The 17,129-nt window shown below is 31.1% G+C and overlaps 2 protein-coding genes across 3 annotated transcripts; both read right to left on the bottom strand.

The window, feature by feature from the left end:
• Positions 1-470: 470 nt before the first annotated feature.
• Positions 471-6,530, bottom strand: LOC132716612 (uncharacterized). The gene is made up of 2 exons (XM_060699921.1): positions 6,367-6,530; positions 471-1,354 (listed from the first exon to the last, which is right to left on the bottom strand). The coding sequence occupies exons 1-2, from the start codon at positions 6,410-6,412 to the stop codon at positions 966-968; spliced, it is 435 nt and encodes a 144-aa protein (XP_060555904.1). The 5' UTR covers positions 6,413-6,530; the 3' UTR covers positions 471-965.
• A 516-nt stretch (positions 6,531-7,046) lies between these two features.
• LOC132716611 (uncharacterized) lies at positions 7,047-11,516 on the bottom strand. Of its 2 annotated transcripts, none has more exons than XM_060699919.1 (5): positions 11,406-11,516; positions 10,423-11,015; positions 9,863-9,955; positions 9,076-9,207; positions 7,047-8,085 (listed from the first exon to the last, which is right to left on the bottom strand). In XM_060699919.1, exons 1-5 carry the CDS (start codon positions 11,413-11,415, stop codon positions 7,942-7,944), a joined length of 972 nt encoding a protein of 323 aa, XP_060555902.1. In that variant the 5' UTR covers positions 11,416-11,516; the 3' UTR covers positions 7,047-7,941. The 2 variants fall into 2 exon arrangements, with proteins under 2 accessions (XP_060555902.1, XP_060555903.1); XM_060699920.1 differs by having other exon boundaries at positions 9,085-9,207.
• Between the last annotated feature and the right edge of the window lie 5,613 nt (positions 11,517-17,129).

The raw sequence follows: 17,129 nt of genomic DNA, 5'->3' as shown, positions 1-17,129 counted from the left end.
GTCATGGGTTATGTACAGGTGTGAACTTTTCAATCAATTATTAATTCGTCAGATCCTTTTCCCTTTCCATAATTTATTTTTAATTTTCATATAATTTTCTGTAACCATGTTTTATTATTTTTTTTACAGTTGCCCATCATTTTAATGGTGGGCGGTGCTATTTACAATAGGCAAATGCCCATTAAGGTATATGATTACATTATAGCGGTTTCACACGCTATTTATTTTCGGTCTTAAAATAGAAATGAAGGATGAGAATAGTTAACTTCCTTAAACATAGTGGCATACCATAGTAAAGTATGAATGAAATTATAGAAGGCTAAACTAGTTGGATACATTATGTAAAGATATGTTACTTGATATCATCCTTTGAAATTAAGTCATGCGTGCAAGATGCGAAATGTTTGTGTGTCACAAAAAACCATCATACAGCAAGCTTCTTTCTGTTTATTTATTCATTTATTTATAATTTTTCAAAAAATGAAAGTTATCCTGACCAGGTGGAAAAAAAAGGAAAATTTCTTAGAATTGTGACAAAAATGGGCACGTTTACATGTATAACCAAAATTAGAAAATATGAAAGTTGATTTTTATTTGAAGCATAGGCAAATGTTACATAATAATGAATTCATCGAAAGAAAACAAACTTATTACATTCTGTAATCGAATAAGAAACCGGAAATGATGTCATCGTCAAAATATTATCTCATCTGTCAGAAAAATGATTTTTTTCCCTAAAAATTAAAGTATATTACATAATATACGTAATAAAATGGATTGATATTTAATTGAATGCTAAATTGAAATATCACCGGATGAAATAATAATGTAAATTAATTACTCTTTTCATAGAAATCTATGCATTATTAATCATTATTTGTTGGGCAAAGTTCATTCATATTAAATGTAATGAATAAAAACTGCATTTATATAAAAGAAGAACACATGCACTTTTCACGTTTTAGTTATCCATTCTTAGGCGGAATGCCCTTGTTTCCCCACCCCCTATTTTCAATTTCGTTTCCCGTGATGCTCAGCGACTTCATTTTGGCAATAATCCACTCATCTAAAGCCGAATTCATCTTTCGCCCAAAAAGCAAACGCTTTACAAGAACATTTTCAAGCGCCTCTAGAGTTTTCATGTCGTCTGCTAGTTGAACTTCCGGTTTAATTATTTGGCTCTCTTTCTGCGATCGATATCGTTTTAATTCTTCCAATGTCTTTTTCCGTGATAGAGACATTTTTAACAACTCTGTTAGCAAATTTTCACTTTCGTCGTTTCCCTGGTTGCGAGTTTCCGGAAGTTTGAAGCCATTGTTTTTGGTCAGTTGGTGGGTTTGTTCACCGTAAACCTCTAGAAAAATAAAATTAGGTTATATAAGTTTTTATAACAATTCTGACAATTTGATAGACAAACAAGAATGCTGTTCATACCGAGCCATCAAAAGGGGCAAAACATATGTGTTAAACTATGCATTTTTCTGACTCGCCAAATTTCGAAACAGAAAATCATACAAGTAAATTGGTTTCCTGCGGGGAACATTTTTGATAATATAAAGATATTTCATTAACTATCTTCAACATTGTTTGGGTGGGTGGATAAATAAACGTTTGTATCAGGAATATAGTTGACAATAATCGACCAATATAGAAGAAGGTCTTTGGAAACTGGAGACCTTTAATGACCGGAGAAGGTCGAACATAAAACAATTATTTCTTTTTAAGAAAATGATAAAATAGTCCTACCATTTTATGAATATTTTGAGCAAAAAAAAAAATTCTATTTATTATGGCAGATGTCACTACGAATATTTTAATTTTGTAGATTTTCAGTATAAATAATTTATTGTTTGTAACATTTTGAGATACATATTAAAGAAACATTGATAATTTTCAAACACATCATTCAAGTTTTTCCACCTTAAACGGTATTATAATTATAGAAAATTAAAAATATCACGTAATGGTTTTTAGTTCTTAATTAGGTGTAATTCTGACTTATTCCCTTGAGAATTATCCGTAACGTACCGGCAAACGGTATTTAGCCAGGTTTTCGAAAAGGTCAATTAACCAATCATGTACGGTTTACAGATCACATGCTCCTCCATGTACCGAAAACAGGTCACGTGCTCCTCCATGCCTCAATAGTTAAACGCGTATCAATACCGTGCGGTCTCCAGACCGCAGGGAATAATCAGTCATAGACATACGATATATTTTATGTCACACCACTCAGGGTTGTGAACCCACGAGAGATTTGGACATAGCGCATTGCGGAAGTGGCCCCGATTCCGATAGATATTTCGTTGATATCATTTTAAATACAGAATATGTTTTCTTTCAATTTTATGTAAACCCCATTCATGGTAAATACTTTCATCAGCTTTTACATTTGTGTGATTATGTCGATTCATAAAAATATATAAACGCAACGTTTCGCTACTTTGGAATTCCACATACATTGGAATATAATCAACGGAGAATTCCGATTGACTTTTACAGAATTCAAAATAGAACCCGTTTACTCTGCTAAATTTATACAATAAACTAGCCATGCTATGATTTTGGAGCTTAATGGAATTCAGTTTTAAAATTCTAGTATTGGGCAGTGAGTAGCATGGAATCTTTGTCAAATCGGCATACTGGTATCTTTATCTTTTAGCCGATTGCGCGAGCACTGTAGCCTTTGCAAATAATCATCATTATTATAATTATTATTATCATTATTATTATTATTATTATTATTATTAATTTTATAATTATTATTATCATCATAATTATTATTATTATTATTATTATTTTTATTATCATTATTATTATTATTATTATTATTATTATCATTATTATTATTATTATTATTATCAGTATTATTATTATTACTATTATAATTATTATTATTATTATATTATTATTATTATTATTATTATTATTATTATTATCATTATTATTATTATTTCATATTATTATTATCATAATTATTATTATTATAATTATTATAATTATTATTATTATTATTATTATTATTATTATTATTATTAATATTATTATTATTATTATTATTATTATTATTATTATTATTAATTTGATATATAACAATAAGTGATTCTAAATTCTTCAATTGACAGCCCCAGTCTGGTTTATTTTTTGATCATCCCTCGTATAATTATCATTATTATTATTATTATTATTATTATTATTATTATTATAATTATTATTATTATTGTTATTTTTATTATTATTATTATTATTATTATTATTATTATTATTATTATTATTATTATCATTTATCATTATAATTATTATAATTATTAAAATTATTATAATTATTATAATTAAAAATTATTATTATTATTATTATTATTATTATTATAATTATTATTATTATTATTATTATTATTAATATTATTATTATTATTATTATTATTAATATTATTATTATTATTATTATTATTATTATTATTATTATTATTATTATTATTATTATTATTAATTTGATATATAACAATAAGTGATTCTAAATTCTTCAATTGACAGCCCCAGTCTGGTTTATTTTTGATCATCCCTCGTATAATTATTATTATTATTATTATTATTATAATTGTTATTATTGTTGTTGTTGTTGTTGTTGTTGTTTTATTATTATTATTATTATTATTATTTTATTATTATTATTTTTATTATTATTATTATTATTATTATTTATTATTATTATTATTATAACTTGTTGTTGTTGTTGTTGTTGATTTCGTGAACTTAAAAATGAAATCAAGCAGACGACAATTTAGATCCCCAGCATTCAAAAAGTTGATATATGTTAAAAAGGGATATAACTCAATCGTCTATTATGCATATAGAATCCTTTTTTTTTTTCTTTTACACTTAGATAAATTTAAAGTCATTTAATCCAACACGCCTCCAAATTCATACGATTTCGAAAACGTACTGAATTTCGAATAGTAAACATATTATCCTCGCATATGACACAAGCTTGTCAGACGCTAGGATTTAGTAGTACAACATAACTTAAAACTTAAATTTACAAACAAATCTGATTTAAGGCCTCAACAGACGGTAGGATTAAGTAGAACAACATAACTTAAAACTTAAATGTACAAACAAATCTGATTTAAGGCCTCAACAGACGGTAGGATTAAGTAGAACAACATAACTTAAAACTTAAATGTACAAACAAATCTGATTTAAGGCCTCAACAGACGGTAGGATTAAGTAGAACAACATAACTTAAAACTTAAATGTACAAACAAATCTGATTTAAGGCCTCAACAGAAGGTAGGATTAAGTAGAACAACATAACTTAAAACTTAAATGTACAAACAAATCTGATTTAAGGCCTCAACAGACGGTAGGATTAAATAGAACAACATAACTTAAAACTTAAATGTACAAACAAATCTGATTTAAGGCCTCAACAGACGGTAGGATTTTTTAGTACAACATAACTTAAAACTTAAATGTACAAACAAATCTGATTTAAAGCCTCAACAGACGGTGGGATTAAGTAGAACAACATAACTTAAAACTTAAATGTACAAACAAAAATGATTTAAGGCCTCAACAGACGGTAGGAATAAGTAGAACAACATAACTTAAAACTTAAATGTACAAACAAATCTGATTTAAGGCCTCAACAGACGGTAGGATTTAGTAGTTCAACATAACGTAAAACTTAAATGTACAAACAAAAATGATTTAAGGCCTCAACAGACGGTAGGATTAAGTAGAACAACATAACTTAAAACTTAAATGTACAAACAAATCTGATTTAAGGCCTCAACAGACGGTAGGATTTAGTAGTACAACATAACTTAAAACTTAAATGTACAAACAAATCTGATTTAAGGCCTCAACAGACGGTAGGATTAAGTAGAACAACATAACTTAAAACTTAAATGTACAAACAAATCTGATTTAAGGCCTCAACAGACGGTAGGATTTAGTAGTACAACATAACTTAAAACTTAAATGTACAAACAAATCTGATTTAAGGCCTCAACAGACGGTAGGATTTAGTAGTAGCATATAACTTAAAACTTAAATGTACAAACAAATCTTAATGTGTGGAGGCTATTATTTTTTGAATTTGTACAATTTAATACTAGATTTACAGGATACGACATGTTCTACTGTACAGGCCTCCCACGATGACAGGTGACAGATTTCCCAATTATCCCCATATAATGTGTTGTATGAATGAAATGGGGCTAAAATGTAAACAAAGTAGTAAGCTGGCGTAAAGAGGATGTTGAAAAACTCTTTGTGAGCACCAAAGTTGTGGCATGTTCGAATCCCAAGTTACTCAAAAAATAACAATCGACAAAAAGGTGTTTTTTTCTTTTTCTTTTTTTATGGAGGTATTTCCATTATTACTCATAAAGAAATAAATCTTCATCGTAAGATCAAAATACAGAATAGGCTTTAGGGTGCTTCGTTTTTCCATTCATTCCGGGAAATGGTAGTTTCCTATATGCACATGCTACCTGCCGTACTATTTTGGTCTAGCTCTTACACGATCTCCTTAACTGGTCAATACCAATAATTCAAACATTTACACATATTCTAGTAAATTCTGTAAGGGGTCCATTTGGTGGGAAGTGTTTTGGAGTGAAACCTGGCGATTCATTATTACGGTCTGAATGCAAGTGTTTTGTGTATTGCTTTGAAAGTGTTGTACAACTAAATCCTACCGTCAGTTGAGGCTAAAAATAGCATATATCCCGTTTACTTACCATTTTTACTCTAACGTTATCTAAACTTTTCTTTTTTTATCGTACAAAGCAATTATTATTCCCTTTTAATCTACTTAATATAATATTCTCTTTAACCTGTAAACAAATTATCGAGGTTTGAGAAAATTAAAAATTTCAAAATCCAGTCAAAATTTTAATAAAAAAACTTCATGAAGCTACTGGGAACATGTAGTATTTTATAAACTTTATAAACGAGTTTGAAGTTCATTTAAGCCCCCCCCCCACCCCCCTCCCCACCCCCACCAAATATCGTTCTACACATATAATAAAAGTAACTACTATCCCGGGACCATTTCCAAAATATTGATCTCGAGAACTTGAGAAATTGTCTTCAAACTACGCCTATACAATACATGTTAGAATTTTTTTTTTATTATTTTACTGAAAGTTTACCTACAATAAACGCACGTGTTTATCAAAAGAGAAAAAGCATGTATATAAACTGAGCATATTTTATTCTTATTTTTCAAGAATCCTTCCTTGTAAGGTTTTTGTTCTAATCTTAGTTTTTCTTATCTCGAATAGTCTGTTTTATAACGCTCATAGAATAAACCCGTACACGACTTATAAATTAACACATATATATTTATAATCTTACCGGTAAGAAATATCCAAAGAAAACAAATTGCTACACATTTCGGCATGTTGACTATGTTTTAAAGCAAGATCTTCACAGAATGACTTCTTACTCGAGCAATTTAAATACTCATTGCCATTTATAAATATTCATGTATTTGTCAACAACCTGTTGTTAGTGTACACCTATCCCCAGGTGCTCGTTTATAACATGGAGCGATTGAAGAAAAATATTTTCTTTTCAAATCTATAGATGTAATTTTCATAAGTTAAAAGTTTCAATGCGGGTTCAAAAAGTTCTTTGAAAGTGGAAACGAATTTTAATCAAATAGGCGTACAATGTTGCGATCTCGTGCAGGTAATTCGATTAAAGAGATAAAATTGATCTTTTCAATCCTATAGAATTGCTTAATCTTGCATAAAACTTATAAATAATAATAATAAAATATAAGAAAATAAATACAAACTGCTCCCTAGCTCGTGCACATTATCATGATAATACTGCGTGGGCGATTTGCGCGGGTAACAGAATAAAAGATGAATTAACTCAGTCCAACTACGCCTGAACCTGTACTAAACGGTAACCTCTGAATCAAGACGGCATCTTGAAACTTCTCTTAAAATGCTTTTTTTTTTTTTTTTTTTTTTTTTTTGTCGGCAAAATAGACATTTTTATGTGATAAATAAGTAAATATTGTTTTTGATATGCCATTTATTAGTAAAAAATAAAACATAAAAATATAAAAACATGAAATTAAATTCACAAATCTAGTAACAAACGCTGTATGGAAACACAAAAACATGAACATTGATAGTTAAATACAGTTTGTATGCAGTAAAAAAATTCACAACATCTGATGGTATTAATTTAAACATTAAATACACAACAATTGACAGTAACTATGGAATAAATTACAAACAATATGGTGAGCTAAGATAATTAGCAGTCATCTGGAAGACAATGATTTGCACCAATCGTCTGAAAGACATTAATTTGCACTAATCGTCTGAAAGACATTGATTTGCACCAATCGTCTGGAAGACAATGATTTGAACACTTCGTATGCTTCGTTAATGTCATGATGAAAGTACTGAGCAAATACTGTACATATACATGAATTGTAATTGTCAAAAATATAAATATATCATTTTCTATTTTTGCTAAAGCGGTAAAGTGAATCGACAATACTGTTTCTACTCCGTATTTCCGTTATTTGATTTTCACAATTTCCCCATGGACCCATGGAGCCAATCTCCGTTTGATAAGAAACCTTGAACAAATTTTATTTTTAAAGGTAGAGAAACTGGAAACAACAACAAATAAACAGTAAAAGTACGATGGATGGTCATTTCTATCTAGTATGAAAACTTTGTAAGCACATTTTAGAAAAGCAGAAAATGATGTGGAATAAATATGAACACATCACGTGAGATCATTTCATTGTAAAAAATATCCTGCAGCTCACTAAAAACGTCTGTTAAATAAATACAATATTTAAATACACGTAATAAATAATAAAAATCAAAACAAATGGATTGTCCGATCACAACATAGTAGTCTCCCTTGGATAACAATAATCATTCCTGGCTTGGCTCATCAGCATTTTTTCAGATTCGAAATAACTTGTTGCATTAAAGAAGCCTGTGTCCGAAGAGCTCCGAGTGTGTTGACGACCTCCTCCGTGTTCTTAGTACCGGTTCCTTGTATCCCTTCTGGTATGTAATCGTAAACAGGGGGAGACTGAAAGAAAAGAAAAGAAACGTAAAAATATGAAACATGTGAAAAGGGCGATAATTGTTATTGGATGTCAAAGCAGAGTAGTCATTCTTTTCCTTCTTATCATAATTATACAGTAGTTCTAATATACAGTATGTATTTATCTTATGACTGTATGCTCTACATGGTTGCCATTTTGTAAATAAAAAACACTTTCATAATTATACAATGTACTTTTAGATTACCTTCAGCAATTATAACTGCTGCGGTAAAATATAGATTTTTAAAGGTCATTATGTCACAGAAATGCTTTTAATTTTATTTCTAAAAAGCTTTTGTAGTGTCCTTTTATTGTAGTTATTTATTTACCATTTATCTTAATCATCTTTTTGCTTTTCGGGCAATAAGTACAGTTACAGTGATATAGTACTTTGAATAGAAGTCAACATATCGCTTCGTTTACGTTTTGTTACTTTCTTAAACAATATTTCACTTGCAGTGCTACTTTCTTCAGGTGAAAAACATGTAAGATGCACTATTGTCTGAACGTTATAAAACTCATGGGGGAAAACATTAGTTTTTGATACATAATGTGCCATTAAATGCCTAAAGATATATATTATGCTCAAATTTTGGGAAAAACACCAATAACTGACAATTTCTACGTAGTTTCTTTTGAAATGATTAAGAAACATTTTTGAATACACACAGAAAAAAAAATGTTATGTTTTAAATTCTACATACTACAGTTAATCACAGTATGATAACATAGTGTCATTAAAAAAACTGGCATTTTTGTATTATTAAAAATAGACCAAATTGACTTGACAAGTACATAAGGAATATAGTTTATACATTCACTTATTCAGATTAGACATTTTCAGAAAGTTTGTACTAGATTTCAATAAATTTCTGAAATAAAAGTATTTCACTCAAAGATGAGCATAGTATATCTTCAAACATGGCGTAATTGGTTTAATGGATATACTTAGTGGATATATTACAAGAACTTACCACACTCACTGATATGAACCAAGCTAGGGTCCTTGTAGAAATATAAACTGTTGTGTCACCATTCAATGTATACAACGCATTCAAATGAGGAAGAAAATCAACAAGAACCTCGTGCATTGCCAGTAAAGTCAGCTGGAAATAAAAAAAGAGTTAATAGATAAAAACGTTAATAAATATATTTCGTAATTTAAGAAAAAAAAACAGCAACATATGGATAAAGAAAAGGGTTCGTAAATAAAGATATGGTTTGGGTAGCTTAAAATACAATGATAATTGGAGGGGGGGGGGGGTAGTTATAAAACTGCCTATAAAATTCACGTACGTAAATGTTAAGAGTTAAAACTTTAATGTTGTAGGTATCATAAGTTACCATGATAATGGGGTTCTAGTAATAAAACTGCCCGCAACACTGATAATCTTTTTCGTTTATATCAAATTGAACGGGCTTTGTATAAATTGTTAAGGGCTAGCAAAAAAACACACTTTTTACACGGATTATTCCTATAAGGTCAAGGAAAATCACTGAACAGAGCAATGCCAGATTTTTGGCCGGTGATAAGAATACTTTTGTAGCAATCAAAATTATAGATTGGAAAAAAAAATCATTAAATCCGACAAATAGGTAAATTATTTTTTATTTCTGACTAAACGCTATTTTTAGTGAATTATTTTATTTTATGCAATTTTTTGGAAAAAAAAGAAAACCACGACAGCTTTCACAATATCCGGAAAGGAAGACATAAATTTCTAATTTTGTATAAAGCGCATTAATTTGAATACTAAATACCTCAATTTGAACACATTGTCTTGAGTTGTCCAAAACATCTGATGGCAAAGAAGGGCGGTATCTTTCATCAGGGATATAGTCAACTACACCAATCTGTAAAATCACAAAAAAACTTACATTTAATATCATTGTTATACATGTATAAGTATCCGTGATTTAAACATATAGGTAGGAATACCGGTAAAGTGACCGAGACTTGAACCCTAGGGTCAAATACATAACACATTTCGATAAATCTTTATGTATTAGGATAAAGAATTTTTAGCGTCATTGTTCGAATCAGTCATGGGATTTTTTCTTATTAACTTAAAAAATGGAATTTCCTAATTTCCTGAGCAGGTCATTTCATTGCATAATTTATACTGAAAAATTTATTCTTTGTCGCCTGTTTATATTTTATTTCTTTCTTGAAATGAATTAATTAATTGATTAATTAATTAAATAACTTTAAATGTCAAACAGTTTTGTCTCTAATAAGACGCTGACGTAATAAACGACCGGTCTGGTACAAATCCTACAATGAGAAAAAAGAAAAGATATTTTTATTTTTCATCACTTACCAATCTATATTGTTTGTCCAACCTAGCCAATAGATAATCGACTTGCGTTGAGGCATTCTCGAGGTACTCTTGCACTAAGACAACTGTCGGTGCAACAGTTGGTATCTCCGTGGTTAATGTGACGGTTGTTTCTTCTTGAATCGAACTGGGGGTTGTAACCTCTTCTTTAAAACCCGTGGTAGTTTGCTCTTTAACCGGACTAGAAGTTGCTTCTTGTGTCGGTACATTCTCCGTTGAGGATTCAACAGGTACTTGAGTATCACTGTAGGTTACACTGCGAATTTCTCGAGAGTGCGAGCTGTCCGTATTCTCTGATGTTATTTTAGATGGAAGGGTATTTCCGGTGTGGCCAAGTCTAAAATCCGTCTCTGATACGTCAGAACTAGATCGTAATGTGGTTCCAAATTCATCAGCAGATGAAGAGGATCTTTCGCGGAGAAGGGTCAGTTGGTTGCCCGAAAGAATCAAAGAGCGTAAACGAGGAATTCGGGTTTTGAGCGCAGTGTTTTCTTCCGTAGGTACCGGTCGTACTGGCAGTGCGTTCGCTAAAGGCAGGCTTACAAACAAAACAGCCGTGAGCAGTGATGAAAAAGCTGAAAGTTGCATAAAAAAGCATTGGTAGTTTTGTTCGTATAAAAGCAAACACTTTTCGTTTTGTACTTGCATATATGTTAACGGATGCATCGAAAAATTACAGTCTTTTTACCATTCATTACATTTTCCCTAGTGATATATTCAGAAACTATGTTATTTATATATTGTATCGATTTTTTTTATTTAACAATTTTATTAACAAAGAAATTAATTTTGTGTATTATTTTTCCGTTCTCGAATTTCGAAACCCAATTGCAATTTACTTTTAATAAAATATCCTACAAAAAAGGTAAAAGGCAAAAAAATATAATATATTTATAATATATCTCAAAATATTACATAGGATTTAAGTACAAAATTTAAATACTATAACTCACGTTAATACTTACATATTTTCATTTTTAGTGATTTCTTTTTTTTAAACGTTATAATGTAATAAATTTGTTACTTATTAAGCTACAATGAATCTTATAAACCTTACTCTTTACTACAAGTTGTTTACAGAGTGGTATGAATCAATCAATGAAAGAATTTTCTTTTATTTGCAAATATCTGGATATTCCAGCGTCTCATATTTATATTAGAATCAACTTTTACATTTGATTTCGCCGCCGCAACGATGAATACATTTCTACTGGAAAATCCTGAGCGCGCGTAGCCAATGAGGAGCCTGGGATTTTCAGTAAGCGTTCGGCCAATTAAATTCGCTCAATAGAATTCGCTGATGCGGATAATAAACTGAATGCTGAGGCGCACAGCGGGGCTAAATTTATCAGTTAAATATTTGTGATAATTATACAGCTATCTTTTCAAACAAACACTTGAGCTCATTGAGATTTGTCGTGACCGAGGTTATAGACTTGATTGTCCAATTTTATCGAAATGATACGATACGTATATATCATTCATAAGTTAAATAATTAAAAGTCGCAAATGTCTATGCTATGTTTCGACGAGGTGGGCTGAAAAAAATCTGGCCTTTCCGTGCGTGCAGCTTAAACCCCGCCCAACCCTAACCCAACATCACTAAACAATGATAAACAATTATTTCATTATGTAATTTACATAGTTTTACTAAAACTATGCAAAATATGCCATACATACCAATACAATTTCAAATATTTTTTACTATGAAGGACTGTAGTAAAAAGACAATACAATAGTAAGTAGAAGTTATGCAAGTTAAACTGTTTCAAATTGTTTGAATATAAAGCAAAATAATCAAGATTAGGCTGTGGTACACAGCATGCAACTTGTTTGACAGATTAAGGACATAAAAAATGTCAACAATTGCGAAGTCTTCGACTAAAAACAAGTGTTTCTGTAATGAAAAAAATATATGATATGCATGTGTATAAAAAATGTATATATACATTTTTGCTGTGTGTGCGACCGAGCAAAGGTTGTGCAAATAAAACGTGGAAAGACGTGGACTCACATTTGAGCACAAGGCAATAAATTCTGTTCGATTAGGTAAGAACTGTGCAAATTAAATTACTGTTCTCATTAGGCATTGAAATTCAATCAAGCAGATTTAGTCTGGTAATGGAAACAAATTCATGCGCGTGTTGAAATATATTTAATAATACATGGACGGTGCAAATGGCAAGATGTTGGCATATTTCGATCTATACACATATGAGCCGTGTCACGACAAAACCAACATAGTGCGTTTGCGACCAGCATGGATCAAGACCACCCTGCGCATCCGCGCAGTCTGATCAGGATCCATGCTGTTCGCTATCAGTTTCTCTACTTGTTATACAGTTTGTAAGCGAACAGCATGGATCCTGATCAGACTGCGCGGATGCGCAGGCTGGTCTGGATCCATGCTGGTCGCAAACCCATTATGTTGGTTTTGTCGTGACGCGGCTCATATGTATTTTGCTGTGCAAATTAATGGACAAATGTATAGCTTTTGCAAAGTTATTGCTGCAAGAAGTAATGTGCAAACATTATACATTAAAATGACTTCTATTAATTAAGCAATGACTGTGCAAATCAGGCAACATGTACACAATGCAAGGTTTTCAAATTAAGCAATGACTACATGCAATTTACATGCAAGTGGAAAAAAATCAATTAAGCTAAGCTAGGACTTTGAAAATGAAAAAGTGACCATATTGCGTACATTATCGGCAAGATAGAGAATTATGAAGTGACAACGCGTTGTTAGCATGAGATCGTTTTGCTAAAAGGTGGGCTTGGAAGTTAGCTAAATTGGACTTGGCAGAAAAAATTGTATTGTTGTTTGAAATCATGATTTTAAATAAGACACGGTGACATGTATACTACATTATCAGTGGTGCACGTGCTTTTGATAAAAGCCAGTTCTTCTACTATGTGTTCTAATTGCTAGTTGGGATGTGACGTGTGTGTGTGGGAGGGGGTGGCGGTTGCTTAACATGTAAACGATGCGTGCATTTTTTATTTTTTTTTATTTTATTTATTTATTTTGTCGTTTGTTTTTTTTTAAATTTTGGTTGTTTTGATGAACGTCAACAAATCACAGATTTAAGACTTTTTGTAGAAACAAGGGGTGCACATTTTAAGCATATTAATTGCAGTGTTTTGATTCAATTGTTGTAGGCGTTTTGGCTATGGGTAAAACTGTTGTTCTGGGCCATTTGATTCAACGCGTGTAAAGAATTTACTTTAACTAATGAAACTGTTATACGAAAATGAAAGTATGTAATGTAGCCAAGTAATGTATTCAAGTCGAATTGATATAGTTCGTATTGACGAAATGAAACCGTTTAAGTGTATTTCAATTGTTTCCTAAGTGCTTTTTTAATGACTACTTTAAATTTTATGCATTTTACAATGTGGTGAAATTTATTGCTCGGATGAATAAACCACTTCCCCTTTTTTAGAGTGCATAATTTTGTTATACCAGTTTGATTTGTTTCTAGTTTGATTTGCTACTCAATCGTGGAAAATCAAATATCTGAACTAATAAAAAGTTTTCTTATGAACAGTGACTATAGGGAATACAGGTACCAGGCTCGCATGTGTAGTTCTAATGACCGACTGACCAGGATCATTGACCTTGACCTTGACTCGATTGCCCCCCGCCAAATTTTCGAAGACGTATATATTTTTCATTTGTCATTATTCATATTTATGAGTCATTTGTAAAAAAGACATTATTAACAAATGTATATACGGATCTATAAATACTCCAAGGGAGACCAAATAGTGTAAAAGAATGCAGCTGTAGCTTATATATACATGTATCTATATATAGCATGAAAATCTTCCGGAATAACTTCCAGAAGTAACTTAAAAAAGTAATGCCTATCTATAGTGGAGGCTTTAGTAATTTTTATGCATATTTACTATTATAGCATATACATGTATAAAGTTGGAAATCTTTCTTCGTCACAAGTATAAATAAAGTTGGGTCAGCATGACCTGACAAAAAAAACCCAGTGTAGCTTGTTCGTTTGACATCCCCAAAAATTTGTAATGAACTTTTCCAAACTGACAAGCTAGACAACTTCATTAATGAAATTCGGCACGGTACGGTGAATTGTTGTTTTTTTTTTTAAAGAATATAGTAAATACACATAATTCTCTTTACGTGCTTTGTATATAATGTTATAACATAAACTACTCTCCGCAAAGAGGTTGCAAAGTCGGTGAAGTGACTAATAATCATACATGTCGTGTATATGAATTGTCAAAATTAAAATCTATTTAATGAATGAAACTTTGGTTTTACCGGATTTTAGATACTACTATACACTTACTTTATTGAGTCACGTGGTAATTTTAAAACCGCATAGCTTTTTAATGATTGTGCTTTAACGTTTTGGTTTACTGCTATAGAGTAATATAATAATACAAAACTATTTTTATGACGAAGGTATGGTGTGTAACAGGGACATCTAGGTAACCCGGATTACAATAATAGCTTTAAATAAATGTAATAGCTTTGGAAATATATTATTTGTTCACGAATTTGTGTTTTCTGATTTTATTTTAAGAATAATGGAATGTATGTAGTTATAAATAGAAACTACCATTCAGCTTTCAAACACGGCGCAAGAATACAGGAATTCTCAGCAGACGATGTAATCTTGAAACACCGGACGTAGTCACGTGACTGAGTATTTGTTTCTATCCCTTCCTGATATAATCAATAATTCAAGAAATATTTTTGTTGGACTATATATTGATAGCAATATTTTAGAAAAGACCAAGAAGGATCTCGGCTATTTGGTCCTATTGGATCATATATTGGCACACTTGAGCTCCCCCTTTCGGGCTTTCTTTCATGGCATTTAAAAGGCGCGGATCCAGGAGGGGGATCGCAAAATATCGACAAGAGAGCGGGTTGCATTCTACTACTTTTCTAGCATTTCATTAGTTTTCTAGATTGGGTAACGAGTCAGATTATTGCGTAATATTCACTCGTTCTTGCATGGTTTTCACAGGTGATATACAATTCTTAGATTGGGTATGACATTTAGCCAAAGTCCATAGGAGTCATGACCTCGTAACCCCTCTTCCCTCTGAATCCGCGCAGGATAAAAATAGGGAATCTTATATAGGACTTTTATATGGGTTTTATACGGGTTGGATTTACGGGCAAACACATATGGGCTGCAATGATTTTGTTCACAATTATTGAACTCATTTCTACGGCCAAGCACTATTTGTGAAACATCATTAATACATGAAACAGACGTAAAAGTTCTGATTTTCATCATGTTACCATCGTAATCGAAACTACAACTGTACTTTGTCAGTGAAAACAAAAATGCTTGTTTCTAGCCAAAATAATTCGTCATAAATATTCTTAGTAGATTTTGCTGCCAAACAGTATCGATTTCATGTGAGCAGCTGTAGGAGTTGAGTGGTAAATGAGAATATTCTTGTATGCAATATACGAACGGTTTCTTTTTTTTAGAATTGCGGTTGATTTTGAGGGTACAATTTATATATTTATATTAAATAAGTTACGTGTCTAATTCAAAATACCTTTAGATTATTTTCACAAAGTACATGTACACGATTTATATTGCATGACATTTTAAGCAGTTAATCACGCTTTGGGTATGTACTTTTAGTTTCCATTTTTTTCTGACGGCGAACATTTCGCACGCATTGAAAAATGAATAAACAGTTTTCTCATTACAATATACAACATGACTTGTATGTATAGTCACGCATCCCTAAAACTTAAACTGTTAGAACCTCCATGCATTAAATTAGTTAAAAGAGTATTACTATATATAACCTATTAACATACATATAGCCTCTATCATACGGGAAAAAAACCAATCTGGTTACGGTGACTTGATGCGATACAGTCTTAAGATACTCTCTTTCGTGTGCATGGAATAGAAACAGAAAGTAACGTTTCTCGTCCATGATTGAGTAAGTATAAAACGTTTCGTTTACTTTGGCAACGTGTCATTAGAATAATACATGAAACAAACATAGAAAGAAAGAAAAAAAGAAGAAAAAAAAAACAAAAACAAAAAACAACAAAAAATAACAGAAAATCAAACAGAAAATAAACAAATATGCTAACATATTAATTTCTTGAAAACAAATACTCATTTGTCAAACAATGAAACGAGTTTTAAAAGAAATAGATAATGAAAAAAATAGAAAAAACTGAAGAACAAACAAATGAAAAAAAAATATATATATGAGCCGCGTCACGACAAAACCAACATAATGGGTTTGCGACCAGCATGGATCCAGATCAGCCTGCGCTGACTCACATTGAGCACAAGGCAATAAATTCTGTTCGATTAAGTAAGAACTGTGCAAATTAAATTACTGTTCTCATTGGGCATTGAAATTCAATCAATCAGACTTAGACTGGTAATGGAAACAAATTCATGGGCGTGTTGAAATATATTTAATAATACAAGGACGGTGCAAATGGCAAGATGCTGGCATATTTCGATCTATACACATATGAGCCGCGTCACGACAAAACCAACATAATGGGTTTGCGACCAGCATGGATCCAGACCAGCCTGCGCATCCGCGCAGTCTGATCAGGATCCATGCTGTTCGCTATCAGTTTCTCTACTTGTTATAGGGTTAGTAAGCGAACAGCATGGATCCTGATCAGACTGCGCGGATGCGCA

Source organism: Ruditapes philippinarum, unplaced genomic scaffold (assembly GCF_026571515.1).
Source record: "Ruditapes philippinarum isolate M1 unplaced genomic scaffold, ASM2657151v2 ctg2032_1_1_1_1, whole genome shotgun sequence".
In the NCBI taxonomy this organism is placed as follows: Eukaryota; Metazoa; Mollusca; class Bivalvia; order Venerida; family Veneridae; genus Ruditapes; species Ruditapes philippinarum.
Note: the sequence above shows the minus strand (reverse complement) of the source record. Positions and strands in the feature narration are given on the sequence as shown.